The sequence below is a fragment of the Meles meles genome, chromosome 5, assembly GCF_922984935.1.
Source record: "Meles meles chromosome 5, mMelMel3.1 paternal haplotype, whole genome shotgun sequence".
Taxonomy (NCBI): domain Eukaryota; kingdom Metazoa; phylum Chordata; class Mammalia; order Carnivora; family Mustelidae; genus Meles; species Meles meles.
Window position 1 is genome coordinate 57126764 of NC_060070.1, and position 18783 is coordinate 57145546.

At 34.8% G+C, this 18783-nt stretch overlaps 1 protein-coding gene across 8 annotated transcripts in view; it reads right to left on the minus strand.

Moving 5' to 3' along the window:
• STXBP5 (syntaxin binding protein 5) overlaps positions 1-18783 on the minus strand; it is a 175276-nt gene that overhangs the window by 88861 nt on the left and 67632 nt on the right. For all 8 annotated transcript variants that reach the window (XM_046006921.1, XM_046006923.1, XM_046006919.1 and 5 more), the window contains one exon: positions 13073-13151. In XM_046006921.1, coding sequence (XP_045862877.1) covers positions 13073-13151 — 79 coding nt within the window. The remainder of the gene's footprint in view (positions 1-13072; positions 13152-18783) is intronic.

Below are 18783 nucleotides of genomic sequence, written 5' to 3' on the forward strand. Positions count from 1 at the left end.
AAAATTGGCAATAATGACAGGTTTTCATATTAATACAAGTTAAAACAATTGGCTGTAATTATTAAGAGATTATATAATAATATAAAAGGGTGTTATAATAAAGGTAATAATAAGTAAGCTTAAGTTTATTAACAGGGACTCTATTAGTACCATACAAAGAAATAAGATGGCATTCTTCTCTAAATTATGGTCTTTTGACCATTAATACAATGATGAAGATTCACTGTAGTCTTTATGATTTCTCATTACCAAACTATAAGAATTAGGGGTTACATAGCAGTAAATATAACTATGCTATAACATGCTAAATAACATGTCCTCTAATATGTGAAATTCATGTAAATGAGTGGCTGGCAAGACTCAACTTGGAGATAAGACAGAAAAAGACTCCATGAATTCTACAGTCCTCATTTAAGAAAAAGTAAAAAAATTCTTAAAACATCTTCCCAACCTTGAAGGCAGAAGCTTACTTGCCCCTATAAACTGAACATTTCATGAATCTTGATAAATTTAGAAGAATTATAATATTCTCTTGTAACCAGTAAAGGCTGACAGTCATAACAAAAGCTGTTATAATGAAGTTGTCATGTCTATGGCAACACAGCTCTTCTCTACCTGTGCTTTCCAGGGCAAAGCATCCATTCTGGAGCTGACATTAAACTGGAAAGCAAAATAAACTTAAGCATCAACATGACAAGTCAATGAGATAAAGGTACAGAATTTGATAGACCTAACCTAACCAGAAAAATTATGCTTTGGGGTTTCAATGTATTATACTTTCATGATCCAGGATAGTTAGGATGCAAGAGATTTATATGGTCCTACAGCAATCTGTATTAGTCCATTATTTTTTTTCTAGTATCAATTCAAATGAAAGAATTTTTGTAACAATTAGGCATTTTTTCAAAAAGAAATCTAAAATCTTCAATTAAGTCTTTGTCATGCAGAATATCTGTGATTACATGAACTATATATGAAGTTCATAGTGTTACAAGTATGATATCAAAGCTTATCTCTGAAAGAACATTGCACAGTTTTCAAAATCAGGGGCACCTGGGTGGCTCAGTGGGTTAAAGCCTCTGCCTTCAGCTCAGGTCATGGTCTCAGGGTCCTGGGATCAAGCCCCGCATCGGGCTCTCTGGTCATCGGGGTGCCTGCCTCCCCCCCTCTCTCTGCCTGCCACTCTGCCTACTTATGATCTCTGTCTGTCGAGTAAATAAATAAAATCTTTAAAAAAAAATCATTTACCGCAGACAAGGTCTTACATGGATTTGATCCCTGTCCCCTTGAACAACATAACCTAAAGCATATAAGCTGGTATCAATATATATTATAAGTAGCCCAGGACTAAAACAATTAGTGAACAATCACTAAGATATTCAGTCCATGCACAGATAATAAGTAGATGCATTTTAGAGATGGGAAAAAAAAAGCAGATTAGGATGAATAATGATGGAAACCTACCCTTAAATTAGTTTGAACAAGCCATAAAGTTTTATGGATGCAAGAGCGAACCAATTTAGATGATGAAGAAGGGATGGCTCTAAAAGAAGAAACCATAGGAAAGCTAAGAATGAACTTCAGCAGTAGAAAAAAGTGTAAGAAAGTGTAAAAAAACAAAGTGTAAGAAAGGACTATCTGAATATCCTTAACAAGTAAGAGACAATTTTGGAAACAATTAGATTTGAAATGAAGCTGTGCCTTTTTAATAAATAATACACATCAAAAACTACTAGACTAAAAAAAATAACTAAGGTTTTTAAAAATTCTATTTTAGGATTTCAGAAATGGAAGATGTGTTACCAAATGAGTATCAGTCATAAATATGCCAACTTTGTTAAATTCATCTATTTCTAGATACAGGGGCATGGATAAACATATAAATAATTTTGGTCCCTGCCAAAACATAAAAGCTGAACTGGATGACTGCTTGCAAAAAATTAAGTTGTAAAAATTTTTAATTTTTTTTATTTTATTCATTTGACAGAGAGAAATCACAACTAGGCAGAGAGGCAGGCAGAGAGAGAGGAGGAAGCAGGCTCCCTGCGGAGCAGAGAGCCCGATGTGGAGCTCGAGCCCAGGCCCTGGGATCATGACCTGAGCTGAAGGCAGAGGCTTTAACCCACTGAGCCACCCAGGCGCCCCAAGTTGTAAAATTTTTATGAAACACTACTTAATATGCAGATAGAAACAAATTTAACTTCAGGTCCCTATTCTCAGAGCAGGTTGCTTTTTCTATTATAACAGTAGTTACTTAGGAGTTCACACTGTGGTGACAAAATATAAGATGATTCCAAAGCATAAATGCTTACTTTTAAGGTAAGGAAATTAATAAAACAAAAACATCTCCCATTGATAAGACTGATGAAACTGTTATAGTTTATACTAAGTCTTTGAAGTGCCCACAGATACTTTCAAGAAGCAATGTGGGAACTTGTCAAGATTCATAAAAATCTTTTATCCTCAAAATTTCACCATTGGAAATTTACTGTAAAGAAACAGTACAATCGTTAAAAAAAAAAAAAAAACTGTTGAATTAACTATAACATCAAAAAAGAGAATCTGTTAACTACTATATTTTTATCTATAATATGAAAAACGTGATTATAATATCAAAAACTAAATGTTCGGTCAAAGGGAAGAATGTCTGCGTAAAGCACATAAGCTTTAAAATTATTTTAAGGAATAGATAAAAACTAGTAATATTTTAGACATGTTAAGTAGGGAAAAAAATTCACCAGACTGAATATGCTCTAAGAATATAATTAAGTGAAAATGTGTATGTATCTGAAAAAAGATTGAGGGAAAATGAACAGGAGAAAAACATTTGTTTCGAATAGTGAAATTATAGGTAATATGTTTCTTTTGTGAAGATTTTATTTAATGTTATAATAAAAAAGAAACAAACTTAGGTACTTCTAAAAACAGTCTAGAGAAGATGTTAATACTGGTTAAAAATGAAATTAACAGGGGTGCCTGGATTGCTCAGTTGGAAGATCATGTGACTTTTTTTTTTTTTCCAACTGTAATTTTGTTACCCAAACAATAGAAGGGCATTTTCACTTTATTTATTTTCATTTCATTTCATTTCATTTCACTTCATTTCATTTTATTTTATTTCTTTTCTTTTCAGTGTTCCAACATTCATTATTTATGTACCACACCAAGTGCTCCATGCAGTATGTGCCCTCCATAACTCTTGATCTCAGGGTGGTGAGCTCAAGCCCCAAGTTCAGCATAGAGGTTACTTAAAAATAAAATCTTAAAAAAAATGAAATTAATATTAACGATTGTGACTAATTATGTTTTTAAAAAACCCCACATTTTTCCTATGAAATACCATGGAAATAGTTCGCCAATTTTTAACATTATTTCCTTATCTATGACTGTTACTTTTGGAATTACAACGTAATATAAAAATGTGGCTTATGCTGAAGAATTATCTGCTTTCTAGGCAACTCAAGAACTGCTACACAAAGTAAGTTAGAATATTATTATGATTCATCCATTCAGCAAGTGTTTACCAAGTGCTTAACTGTGTTGGTCCCTACAGAAGGGGCCCAAAAGTCTTCCATCATTTGATTCCTCCAGCTTCACTCCCCTTTGGCCAGCATACCCCACCCCTCTATTACTGCACTTTTTACTCATCATCTAATTTACTAATTTCGGGGTTCCTTTTCAGAACCCAAAACTAACCTTAATCCTAAGGCTTTTAGTTCTGTAGCCAAAATTTTTTTTCGGAAGAATCCAGATCATATAACAATGCTTTTAGTATTCAGAAAGAAAATTATCTTCTTCACCTGTACTTTGAATTATTTCTGAGAAATTCACTCTAAAACTTTCTGCCCAAATTATTTCTTTTTCATTTTCAGCATAATCTATTCCAACAGTTCTTTCTTTTCTGCCATTTGTCATATGGAGGTCTTCCCTAAGTTACAATGAAAACAAAATTGTGTCTTACTCTTCCTGATGAAATGTAAATGCTACTTTTATCTACTGTTGAATACACTAAACACATGTTCTAAAGCAATATTTAAAATAAATAAATAAATAAATAACCATTTTCTGTTAATCCACCCTTTTGTTTTTCCTTCTTTTACTGTTCCTACATCCTGGCTCATGTTTGAAACAAGGCTAATAAAATATTCTTACAAATTAATTCCTCTTACAATGAGTATCCTCTAATCTTCCTTCTGTTATCATTCTAACCTATCTTTCTATAGCAGCAAACAAGGCTTACTTACTTACTCTCTCCTAAAACCACTTCAAGGATGTGTTCTGGGAATGTTCTATTTTTGTTTTTGCTTTTGTTTTTCTGTTCAAAATCTACTAGTCCTCCTTTTTCTACATCTTCATTTTTGTGTTTTTCAAAATAAAATATCAGTGCTGAGAGCCTCAGCTGTATAAAGGCTTCTGAGCTGTCGGAACCATTCTGAATGCACTCCTTTTTCTTACACCTTTTTCTTCACCTTCATTTTAGCAACCACCACTGGTTCAATGTACCTCAAGGGCTTAATACAGGTTTATTTTCAAACACAGTTACCAAGTAAAACTTGCCAGTGATATACAAATGTATCACAAAATGCATTTGTCAGCAGACTTAGTAAGTCATATCAGTTTTAACTTAACGATGAGTTAAAAAAAAATTTAAGGGGGGCGCCTGGGTGGCTCAGTGGGTTAAAGCCTCTGCCTTCGGCTCAGGTCATGGTCTTAGGGTCCCGGGATCAAGCCCCGCATCGGGCTCTCTGCTCAGCGGAGAGCCTGCTTCCCCCTCTCTCTGCCTACTTGTGATCTCTCTGTAAAAACAAACAAACAAACAAACAAACAAACAAACAAACAATTTAAGGGAGCACCTGGGTGGCTCAGTCAGTTAAACCTCTGCCTTCCACTCAGGTCATGATCTCAGGGTCCTGGGATCGAGCTCCTCGTGGGGCTCTCTGCTCATCAGGGAGTCTGCTTCTCCTTCTCCCTTCACCTCTCACATGTGCTCTAATAAATAAATCTTTAAAAAAAACTAATTTAGGGAAAAACTTAAAAACAGAGGGATCTTAGTGCTTTAAATTCATAGAAGCCACAGACAAACCCCAATCTCCATACAGCTTCTAAATAAGGTATTCTAATATCAGAAGATAGAGCCATTAATCTAGTAGTCTTTGTTGTCTAGCTATATGGGATTATACAATTACAGTATTAGGGAATGTAAGTCAAATGTTATTTTAAAATTAAGAAAGTGAATGGTAATTTATTTTAGTTAGGTAAGAGGTCTGGAGATTAAGGCTAGGAAAAAGTGTTCATGGTTTTTTTTTTTGTTTTTTGTTTTAAAGATTTTATTTATTTGACAGATAGAGATCACAAGTAGGCAGAGAGGCAGGCAGAGAGAGAGGAGGAAGCAGGCTCCCTGCTGAGCAGAGAGCCTGATGTGGGGCTCGATCCCAGAACCCTGGAATCACGACCTGAGCCGAAGGCAGAGGCTCTAACCCACTGAGCCACCCAGGCGCCCCGAAAGTGTTCATGTTTTTAGAGACTGAAGATAATACAGATAAATCTGGGGTAGGACCTAAGAATGCCTTTGAGCATAGTGACAAAATGAGAATTAGCCAACCTAAGATTGAAACTCTCTCACCAACATGGGAAAAGTAACAGGAGAAAAGGAAACACTATCTGCTGAGAAATATGAAATTTTAAATCTGTAGGCTCAAAGATATCTTCTCTCATTAAATACAATTAATTATAAATTGACTTACAGATTTTTCCTAAACAGTGTTAAGATCAAATGCCATGACCACAAGGGGATACCATAAAACCTAAACCTGGACTTTGTCAAATTAGAATTTGTAGCCTAAAAGTGATCTATGAAGCTCTCTTGTCCTCTGAGTAGCTAAGGTTACTTACATTAAGTTATCCACCCTATTAGACAGACACAAACAGAATCTCCTCTTACTTCACATTAATATGATTACGAATATTGAGTAGGATTTAATGTTAAATTAATGAAGATGATCTGATAAACTAGCAAATTTAAAAAAGAAATCTTGGAGGCACCTGGCTGGCTCAGTTGGTAGAACATGCAACTCTTGATCTCAGGGTTATGAGCTTGAGCCCTATATTGGGTGAAGAGCTTACTTAAAAAATAAAATAAAAAGTCAGTTCTTGGCAAACCAAGTGACCTCTGAATCATTAGGACAATTCTATCCTAATCCATCTTAACTTATGAAAGTGTTCAGTATACTGATAAACAACTCTATCTCTGGAGTCAACCTGAGCTCAAATTCCAGCTCTGCTACTTTGTAGGACAAGTTAACATAAGCCAAAACATTATTTATATCTGTAAATACAGATAAAGGTGCCTATTTCAAAGTGTTGTTAGAATTATGGAAGGTAATGCATTCAAACTGCACAGCAGAATACCTGGCCTATAAAAGTCCAATAACAAATGTAGTTCATCTAGTTTTTTCTTCTTGGTGCTTGGAAGCCAAGCCATCTAAGTAAGTCTTGAGCTCCAAAGACAAGAAGCTAGTTTCATCTCAAGTACGGCTATGAGAATTGTTAAGACAATACAAAAAGGAACTACTTCTGTTTCTGAAAGTGGGCATGCTATCTGAATGAGTCTCTTCTGGTTGCTATGGCTTACCATCAACTGGGATGGAGAGAGAATGAATATGGAACATTTGACGACTCTAATACACTGGTGCCAGGAAAATAAAGAGAAAGCTCCATGCATGATAGAAAATGACAATATGAATACATTTATTGATGTAAAGACTAGATTCTAAAATATTATTCTCAATGGTCAACATATCTGTGACTAAATTGGTGAGTTTCTTCATCAGTTTTATCAGATAGGTTAGCACAGCAATTGCTGCTGGGAGATCTGCAGGTATTATATGATCTTGGGGCTTGGTGGTTAATGTGAACAGAGAGTAGGTTTCATTAAAAAGGAAGTAAAGTTAAAAGTACAGACTTAATGAAATATGGGGTCTTCCACTTATGGCTTGTATGACTTTGGGCAAGTTACTCAATGTCTTCGTTTCAGTTTCCTCATCTATAAGCCAAATGTAATAATACCTGCCTCATAGAATGCTAAGATTAAATAAATTAAGATGTATAAAGCACTTAGAATAGTGTCTGGCAAACAGTAAGCATAGCATAAGTTTCTTATTGCATAAACACAGTTATTTAAGAAAAATCTAGAGCTGAGAAAGAAAAGCTGAGAGCAACCCTGCGCTCTGGGGGAAAAAATCTTTTTGCATGAGGGAGTTAGTTTGGGGGCTTCAGAGAGTTAGGGTTCTCTCAATGGATACACTTCTAGTAGCAGTTGGGGAAACTCACTCATAGCAAGTTTGTGGATGTTACTGAAACAAACTCTTGGATATTTTCAAAACTAGAGTATTATAAATGTATCCTGAGTTTTTATTAGTCTGTTTTTGTTTTTTCAAAAAAAAATTTTTTTGAGAGAGAGAGTGAGAGAGTGTGCGCACAGTGTGTGCCAGCAGAGGAGGAGCGGGGGGGAGGGTACAGAAAGAGAGAGAATCACCCTGCACGAAGCCCAACGTGGGTGGGGCTAAACCTCACAACCCTAAGGATCATGACCTGAGCCAAAATCAAGAGTCAGACGCTTAGCTGACTGAGCCATCCAGGTGTCCCTGTGTTTTTTTTCATATTCTTATATAGGCAATCCACCTACAGCTTTTAGTGTACATATGAAATTTAAAAAATTATCTACTAAACCAGTTAAAAACACATTCAGGCACCACATTTGCAGGGGGCTCAAATTTGCTTACAAATAAACAGATATATCATGCATGTACATGTGTGCATATCAGGCCGGGGTGGGTGGAGTCAGCAAACTAGGGCCCGTTGCCTGTTTTTGTATGGTATGGCCTGCAAACTAAAAATGATTTTTACTTTTTTAAATAGTTGAAAAAAATACACAGAAGAATAATTCATAATACACGAAAATTAAAGGAAATTCAAATTTCAGTGCCTATAAAGAAGGTTTTATTAGAACATAGATGTATTCTTTCATTTCTGAGTTGTCTATGGCTGCTTCTGGGCTACAATAATAGAACTGGATAGCTGCCAGTTGAGACCTGGAGTTTGCAAAGCCTGAAATATTTATTCTCTGGCCCTATACACAAATAGTTTGCCATAGTATGTGTTACAAGGAAAGGGAGTAAATTAATTCTTAGACATGGTTCTCCAAATGTGACTAAACTGCCATTTTTAACTGTGATAACATTCTCTTTCAGGTTCCCAAACATAGATGTTCCCCCCCAAAACTGGTAATTCTTTGAATGGTAGCCCATTTCTTAACTTTCTTAACTTCCGGGGTGCCTGGGTGGCTCAGTCAGTTGTGTGTCTGACTCTTGGTTTTGGCTCAGATCATGATCTCAGGGCTGTGGGATCAAGCCCCATGTGGGGCTCTCTTCTCAGTGCAGAGACTGCTTAAGATTTTCTCCCTCTAGGGGCACCTGGGTGGCTCAGTGGGTTAAGCCTCTGCCTTCGGCTCAGGTCATGATCTCAGGGTCCTGGGACTGAGCCCCATATCAGGATCTCTGCTCAGTACGGAGTCTGCTTCCCCCACCCCTCACCTGCCTCTCTGCCTACTTGTAATCTCTCTCTGTGTTATATAGATAAATCTTAAAAAAAATTTTTTTTTTACTCCCTCTACCTCTGCCCCTTCTCTGCTTGTGTGTTCTCTTAAATGAATAAAATTGGGGGGGAGGGGAAGAAAGAAAGAAAGAGAGAGACTAACTTCTAATGCTCATCATGTAAAACCCTAAGGAGTTCAAGTGAATACCTGTTTGAAAACTTGAACCTATCCTGAGTTGATTCTTGTTGAAAATTTGGCCCTGCCTGTAACTTCCTATGTAGTCTAATAGTGAAATGAAAAGGTAGAAGTAGAGGGAAAAAGGACTACAATTTACCAAACATCTACCACATGCCAAACACATTATATTTTTCTTTCAAGTCTTTACAACAATTTTATTAAGTGGAAATTACCATCCCTATTTCACTGAGGTAAGGACAGTGGTTCAGTGATGTTAAGAAACTTGCCAAAGATAATAAAGCCGTTGTGAGTGGCAGAACTGGGATTTGAACCTAAGTCGAAAAATCCAAAATCTCAGTTATTTTCACTAAATCAGGGGCTCTCAAATAAGATAATCATGACTCATAGTAAGAAGAATATTTTACTTCATGATACAGTATACAGATATATTAGTACATACAATTGGACAAGTTTCATGAACCAATATTTAACCTTAAAATGTGCAGTGTACTCTATTTCTTATTCTAGTCTAGAAGTCAAAAACTGATGTCACAACCAACAAAAATATTTTCACAACCCACTTACAGATGACCACTATCAACTATTTAAAAACAAACAAAGTATCAGGGGTTGAGGGAATAGGAAGAGTGGGTCAAGGGGAGCAGGCATTACAGACTTCCAGTGACAGAATGAATAAGTCACAGGGATGAAAGATACTGCATATGGAATACAGTCAATCGTACTATAATAGTGTTGTGTGGTGACAGACGGTAGTGACACCTGTGGTGAGCATAGCACAAAGCACAGAATTGTTGCATTTGTACTACCAAAACTAATGTAACATTTTGTGTCAAATAAATAAATAAATAAATAAATGCTGCACTAAGTCATAGAATAAGAGAATTCTCAATCTACGGAAGATTAGTGAGGTTCTGTAGTTATAGTCTTGTCAACCTTGCAACTTGCACATCAACTCTGTGAAAGGAAAACCAGGGAAAAGCTGACGTTTGTCAGGGGTTATCAAATGCTGTTTTGAGACTAGTGATATGTGAGACAACTGGATGAAAGAGTATGTCCCAAGAGCTTCATGTATTTGCTTAGTCTTCATAACTACTCTTTGAGGTAGATACTATTATTATTATTCCCATCTTACAGATAAAGAAACACACACATAAAGCTCAGTCGATTTGCCCAAGATGGCACAATGAACAGGTAGCTGAAGAAGGATCAGTCCCAGGTGGGCCAGCTCCAGAGTTCACTCTTAGTCACTTTGCTCAAGCACCACTGGCTGCAGCACTTCATACTGCGGTCACACCAGTTTTTCAAAAAACCAACTTCAACAGAACTGACTTAACATTTAACTTTCGACTTTTTATTAAGAACTGGCCATATGAAGAATAGTTCTCTATCTTTAATAAAAGTGCTTTTATTGTGCTGTTATTAATTATATTGTTACTATTCACTATGTAAAGGAAAAATCTGGTCTCTCCCAATGTAATACATGCTTTTATTTACTAGAAAATAAAAGACACAAACCTCGATTCCATTTTTTGTCAGAATGTTCCTTTCCCTCAGAGTTAAATTATGTTATTGTTAACCTATAACAGCTAATTGTTCATGGTTACACTTTTCTAAACACCAGCTTATGTTCTTCTTCCTTATATTCAGTAACACTACGCAAGGACAAGTAGAAGTGAGACAGGTATGTCCCATGCTTTCACTGGACTAATATTTAAAGGGGAAGGCATACATTTAACATATAATTTCATTATCAGTGACAAGTACAAATTCTAGAAAGGAAACAAATAGCATACTTTCAGACTGTATTACTAGGGACCCAACCTAGGTAACATGGCCAAAACATCCTCAAAGCAGTGATATTATTGCTAAGCAATAAAGAATGAAAGGGAATCATTCTGCCTAGAATGATTTCTTTGTTAAAAAAAAAAAAAAGAAAACACAGAAGATCTTGAGGACGGAAGGAAGGCAAATCTGGCAATTTGCCAACATTGCCTGTTGCCAACCTGAATCCCTTTAGATGGCACCTGCTCAAGACACTTGCTAGGAACAGGAAAAGGTGAGAGCTGACTAACTTATTTAATAGAGAGTGATTCTGCTACAGGTGCAAGGAGGGGTGCAGTAGTTCTCAACATTAGCTACACATTGGAATTCTAGGGAACAGTCACAAGGAAAAAGGCCTTGGTGAAAGAAGAACCTTTTAATTTACTGCATGTCCTGGGGCACCTGGGTGGCTCAGTGAATTAAGACGCTGCCTTCGGCTCAGGTCATGATCTCAGAGTCCTGGGATCGAGCCCTACATCGGGCTCTTTGCTCCGCAGGGATCCTGTTTCCTCCTCTCTCTCTGCCTGCCTCTCTGCCTACTTGTGATCTCTCTGTCAAATAAATAAATAAAAAATCTTAAAAAAAAAAAAAATTACTGCATGTCCTATTCCAGGTGAAAAAGAAACTGGAAAGCTGGTGAAGAATGTTCTTAGACAGTGATCCTATCAATCTATTTAAAGTATCTACACACACACGCACACACACACACACACACACACACACACACACACAAAGTATCTACAAATGCATGCAAAAGAGCTAGACTTTTTTTTTTCATGTCTGATCTTATGGAAGAAAAAATACTGTTGCCATCCTGAAGAAACTGAAAACATAAGTATCACCATTTATAAGAATCAAAAGCAGGAATAGGTAAATCACAGAGAGGGGAAAAAAATAAAGAACTTCCCTGGACTTTTATCTTTGTTGCCAATCAGTATTTGTTAAAATGAACAGATAATTCAGAAGACAATAAGCACTGTTAATTTAAATGTTTAGACAATTCATTTGATGCTTCATTATAAACTAGGAACAGGTTTATTTCTGGTTCTCCCCACACACTTTTTTTCCCCTTAGCTGTCAATTGCTTTTCCTACTTACATTCCTTTGCCATACAACAAATTATGGCAAAAAAAAAAAAAAAAAAAAAATCAATTGGTATAGGAAGCTTCCTAGCAGTAAGAGCAACTACTGATAGAAAGTTTATTATGTACCAGACACTCTGTAAAATATTTTCAATATATGACTGTCTTACTTAAGTCATCACAATGACTTTCTGACATATTATCATATTCACGTCATAAGTGACAAAACTGAAGCACAAAGACATCAAGTAACTATATGCCAAAGGTCACACAGTGAGGGTGCCACAGTCAATTAAACAGATGCCATTCCTTTTGGAGTTCATTCAACCTCTTTTTGGAACACAGTACATCTTTTGAATCCCAGAAGAAGGCTAATGAGGATCAAGGACAAATAATAGCAATCTTAACAATTCTTTAGCTTACTGACTTTTCTCAAATGAGAATAGGGCTGAAATGATTATGATTAGAAGAATGGCAAATTACAAAGGGAAGTAAGCCTGTTTTAACAAGCAGCGGTCATAAACTGGTATATAAAAACATACATCAGTGGTTCTAAATTTCCATGTATCAGAATCCCCTGTGGGTCTAATTAAAACACAGGACAGGTCGGTTGGCTCCAGCCATGGGTAGAGTGTCTGATTCAGAAGGCCTGGAGTAGAGTCTGAGATTTTGAATTTCTAACAAGTTCTCAGCTAATGCTGCTAGCCAAGGACCACAGTCTGGGAACCAATGCACTATATATACTAAGTAAATTCAGTCTGTTACACAACTGTAGTAAATAAAACCACACACTTTTCCCAGGAACTAGAACACAAATAAAAGGCATTTTTTAGGGGTTAATTGAATGTGGCATTTTTGAAGAAACTTTTATAATTTTTTTCCTTTATTATATTTTTAAACATTTGGTACATATAAAAAATATAAAATACAAACTGACAAACTTCCTTTAATATTAAACTGTATGTATTTTTGTAACTGTCAAATATTCTTATGAGATTTAATTTTGAAGAATACATCTAACTTTCATAATTAACATATATCATAAATAGGTTAAGTTTTAAATAGTTTTCACTGCTTACTCCACAATTTTCAGTAGTGAATAAACACCATTACTGAAGACTAACAGAATGTATAACATTTGACAAGAAAGAAAGTTTCCAAGATATGTTACAAACTAGTAAAGACAAAGAGAATACAAAAAAATACTTTTATCCTAAACTTATGTATTTTAGTTTTTTTGTTAAATAAAGAATGCATAAAATTTTAAGACTGAGCTAGACAATTCTAAAGTAGGTTTTACAACATAATGATAAAATAGCCTTTAGTGCTATTTGAGTAATTATATATAATGAATATTGGCAATGAAGTAAAATCTTACCCAGATCTAGTCGTTTTGAATTCCACCTTGAGGATAGGTTTGCAAGGTTCTGGCTTCTTCCCATCCTTTAACTGTTTTCCTAAAATATATTTTCCTGCATTAAATTCTAGAATTCTAAGTTATTCTAAATTCTTATATTGATAATTTATATATAAAATGAAAGTAAAATGAAATATATCATAAAAATTTTAAAATGATTTTGAAAAGTATTTTAATATAAAATATTTAAAATAACCAAGTAAATCTGTTTGAAATTCAGTGCTGAAAAGTAAGAGTAATTTAGTAATGACCTTTATGTGACAAAATTCTTGCAAAATATACTGATAGCCTTCCCAATGTTCCTAATTGCAGATAAGCAAGCAGAATTTTAATTTTCTAAATGAATTCAAGTTTAAAATAGCTAGATTTGAGAAAAACAAATCTAAATCATGCTTTCACCCAAGTGTGACAGTTGCAAAATTTAAACCTATGTTAATAACTTCATTTATATGTATTCTCCTAAAGTAAAATCCATCTATTTTAATGTCCAAAAAGGCCACTAAAATAAACCCTCTATATATTATTTTTTAAAAAGTTTGATTCCTGCTTTTTCCTACATGTTCACTATAGAAACAACTCAGAAAAATATAAAGAAAATAAAACATATCTTCATTTTTAGAGATCATTTTCAATATTAATATCTTATTTTTGGAGATCCTAGACAAATGTTCCTATCCCAATACTTCTTTCCCAGCTTCCCTCCCTGCCCACCCATAATACAGCTAGCTCATTCTAATAAACTTTTGTTTAAAATTTCATTGTTTGCTGTTTGACTCACCAAGAAGAATGTAAATTCCGTGAAAGCAAACTTTTTTAAGTGTATGTGCGCTTTCTGTTGATTTTTTTTTTTTTGCAATTCTTAAAATTGCTCTATAGTTTCACATCACATTTAATTATTTTCTGAAGTATATTTTGGCATAGGGAAGATATTTTTCCTCTAATAATAATTTCAAAGCTATTTTTTATAGTTCTGTTGAGCTGCAATTGCTGGACAATAAAGTGCACATATTTAAAATGCACAATCTGAAGAGTTGTGATAGAAGTATGCACCTGGCAGCACTATCTGTTGAACCATTATTTCTTTCCCCACTGATACAGTATGTCACCTTTATTACATTACATTTTTATAAATCAGCCCTGTCAACTTACATTAGAGCATCTAATCCTGACTCAAGATCCCAGGGGATCATCTCTTTCCCATTTTGTACGAAATGACAGTGCAATGAAACTTGAACCTCTAATTAAATTAGCATCTTAATTTACAAAAATCCAGTGGCTAGTGACAGAGTAAGTCGAACACCAAACCAAGGGACTGATGAGGATTGCTGGTTTATTGGGGGTGGGGGGGGGAGGGTAAGGGGGCGGAAACTGAGAAAAAAAGAAAGGTAGGAAAAAAGGAGGCCTAAATAGGAAAAGGAGTCCCTCACATTGTACAAGGAATGAAGAATTTCAACCACTATTTTAATCTGCTCAGAAATACGTGAGCTTTCAGTAAAGAATTTAAATGGTTGCTCTAAAGGCCAGCATCAGGCGTTTATTCTTCTACCACCCCAAAGTTCTAATGGGAGTGTCAGACTGATAGAACTTGAAATTACAGACACAAATTTTACATTTATTTCCAAAAGTTATTCTTTGTATGCATTTTGCTTCATGAAGTAAACAATTATTCAGTTATAACTTAATTTAACTTATTTCAATATTCACCACCAATCTTCCAGTGGCTAGAACAATTTTTAAAGAAGGGCATTACATGGCATATCTACTGAATCTTTATAAGTTTTGAGCTTACGTATTGCACATAAAACCTGGCTAGGTACAAAAATCTTAGCTTTTGTCTTGCTCAATATTCTTCTATGTTCCTCTCCTACATCCAGTATTCAAATTTAGAATAAAGTTTAAAGCCAGTCTAATTTTTGTTTCTTTATAAGTAAACTTTCTTCACCACCCCCTACAAGGATGCTGAGTAGGTTTATTATCTCTGTAAGTAAAATATGTTGCAGTTTTTATAATAATCTTTCTTCATGAATCTTGCTTGGAAATTAATGAGTTCTTTTGATTGGCATAATCTAATTTTTTTTCAACTCCAATTTCTTAAATTATGTCACCAATAATTGCTTACATTCCAGAAAGGCAAATTTATTCATCTGTAATCCTAGACTAACCATTTTCTAAGTCAAATTAAGTAATAAGGACCTTGCTAAGATTTTTACAAAGCACGTATAAGTAAATTAAAGGATGTTTAGAAGATCACCTGATTTCACCACCAGATGTCATTTTACTTCTGACTTGCTGTGTCATCTGAGCAGCAAGAACCTGTGCTTATTCAACTGGTTCTTGTTCAAATACCTGTGAACTACCTTGATAAATTGTTGAAAAGAGCTGGTAAATTATAAAACAACTTAATAAATCATATAAACCTCCAAGTCACATCTGATTTATCTTTTACTATGCCCTACTTCCCATTCCTGTAAACCACCCAGCCATAAAAAACTGGCCTCAGTCCTGTTGATTAAATTGCAGAATTGTATTAATGTAGGTCCATTTCTTCCCATTTGCTTCACAACTAAAATCTTCATTTATTGTTTACAAAATCTTCCTAATTGGTCTCCCGCTTCTGCCCCCAGGTCACTTAATACATGACCATCAAAGAAGTATTTCCAAAATATAAATTTTATGTTTCTCATTGTAAAATCATTTAGGTCTCCATCATGAAATCCAAACTCTTAAGCATACTACAATATATATTCTTGCCTCCATATGCAGTTCTGCCTTTGTTTCCTGCAGCTTGCCCAAAGGTATTTTTAACTCTGGCCATATTAAACTATTAGCAGTTTTCCAAGAACATCCTGCTTTTGATTATGTCTTTGTATCTTCTGACTAAAATAACCTTGCTCTGTTCTTTCCCGTCTTATCACACCCCACTCATCCTTTAAGACCAAGCTCATATAACTTGAATTTGTGAAATCTTCCTACACCCTTCATTCAAAAACATATTAATTCTGTTTCTATAGCATATTGTGTATGCCTTTATCAGCACTTACAATATGTATTTTAGTAATCCTTAGTAGATAATTTTCATCCACCGGAATCTGAGTTCTTCAAGGGGAATATATTTCCAGTATTTAATCTCTGGTAAATAGGAGGTGCTCAATAAATGTCTACTGAATGAATGAATGAATGAATGAATGAAGATGCATTAAAAATGAGTGAGGATCACTGATAAAAACAAGTGCTTCCTTTGTTTTTAATTTTGATATTTAGAATGTAGAACACATTTTCTAACTGATACGTTGTTACACAGCAATTATGTTTTCAGCCTAGAGCATCTATCCAGTATGTTAGCCACCACTCACACATGGCTACAGAGCACTTAAAATGTGGCTGGTCCAAGATGTGGTATAAGTATAAAGTACACACATTTTAAAGAGTACAAAAAAAGGATGTGAAATATCTCAAATTTATAAGTTGATTACATGTTTAAATGATATTTTGAATTAAACATTTATTATTAAAACTAATTTTATGTTTTTAAACTGCTATTCATATAGTTATTAGTAAATTTATAATTACACATGCAGTTTGCATTATATTTCTATTGAACAGTGATGTTCTAGAAAATAAAATCATTCAAACTGGAGAATGACATTGTTAATAATACTAGTCCAAAATGAGGAGGGTGTTCTTTCTTTAGTGAGTATGAAGACCGAGTTGACATAGAGCTGGACTAGAGATACCTGGATACCTGGTTTTTGACTCTTGGCCAAGGGCAGTGGGATTTATGATATGCTTGTTCAAGGTCCCAAACTCCCAAAACTCCCCCAGTGACCCCCAGTGTAACTGTTTTACCAGTGGTTGGCAACTGACCTAACTGGTGTGACAAGACTGGCTTGATCACTGAAAGGGTAAACTGAGTTCCTCAGAAGGTAGATCTTTGTGGCTGGAGCTGAAGACTCAGCACAATCCTTGTATATATGTGCCTGTGGGAGCCTGCATGTGGGATGCCTCTCAGAAAGCTTACCTGCATTGTTTCTCCTGCTGCAGGAAATCCTCTGCCTTTAAATAAAAGTTTTATTTGCATATGCTCTATAGAGTCCAGTAATAAGTCTTTTCAAATTCACAAACTGAGGAAAAACTTTGTAATGAACTACATAAAAAGAACTGCAATATGGTTTTATTATTCATTGAATGTTTTATGCTCAGGTGAATATTAAAAGCAGATTAACACAAATTTTTGAATGTCACATCCATAAAATATTACACTGACTTTTACATACGTAAAATATTTTCTTCAGTGACACTTAATAGAGTTAAAGTTCCGCAATCTTGGGTTACTCCTTAATATGTAAGTAGATCGATATACTGATGAATAAGCTCCAGAAACTAAATTTTAAATTGTCATTTCCTATAAAGGACATCTACTGATTTTTACCATCTACCACCTCCATTTCTTTTGAGAATCATCTGATGTTGGTGAAGATGAAAATCAGAAAAATTGTACTCTGCCACACACATACCCAGAGTTACAGGGGAGATCCTGAGATCCTGTGGTGCCCTGAGCCAGCAAATCACTGAACTATGATGACTGCTTCAGGGTAGTTAAGAGCCATGCCAGGACTATCAAGTTCTTCCCTCTTAAATTATGAAAGTTTTTTTGTCAGAGGAGAGAAACAAGTCCAAAAGGGAGAAGCAGAACTCTCCCCTAGGCTTACCACACAGAAATACAAAATTTACAGCCACCAAGATGAAAATGATCTTTCAGTCAATAGAGGGAATAAATCCTACTTAATTTCCACATATTCACAAAACCGTTTATACCTTAAAAATCACCTTGTTCAATCCTGCCATTTTACAGATGATGAAACTAAAGTCCCAGAGAACAGTAATTATCCCCATAAAGTATTTCCACACATAGCAAAGCTAGAGTTACATTCCAGGTTGTCTCACTGCAAGGAAAATATTCTCTGATATTCTTAAAAACCAGATTTTTAGTTAGTAAAAAAATCATCTGTTAAGTATTTCAGACACACAAATGAAAAATTTCTGAAAAAGTATATCAACCATTTTTATATGTATTGTAAAATTATCCAATATTATATCAAAAATTGTCTTGAATGAATCAAATTATTTTTCTTTTCTGGCTATTTTATCATCACTATCTAGAAAACTGCTCTGCCCCTCAGAATAAGAGTTTGCTATCAAACTACTTAAGCAATGAAAGATGTCATCCAAGGATAAACTGAACATAGCAGCAAATCCGGAGAACTGTCTTATGATTCATTTACAGTTCAAGGCCATCATTTCTCAAAGTGTATTTCATAGAGCACTGGAGAACCACAAGATGTTCTCTGAATAAAGGACATTAAAGTCAAATAAATTTGTGAAAAGCCACATAAAATAAGTGCATATATAAACCAGTATAAATAATATTTATATATATGATATATATGTATATCCTCCCTCTTAGAAATTCATGGTACACATTAAAAGTGAAGACATCTTATGCCGAAGAAAATGCTCAACTTTAATTCAGTATTTCCAAATCTCTGACTATAACATGGCTTTTCACCAAAAAACTCATTTATATAAGAAAAATTCATATGTGAAAATATTTTGGGGAATACTACTCTAACAATCTTTCAGCCATATCCTACCAAATAAATAACATACCCAGA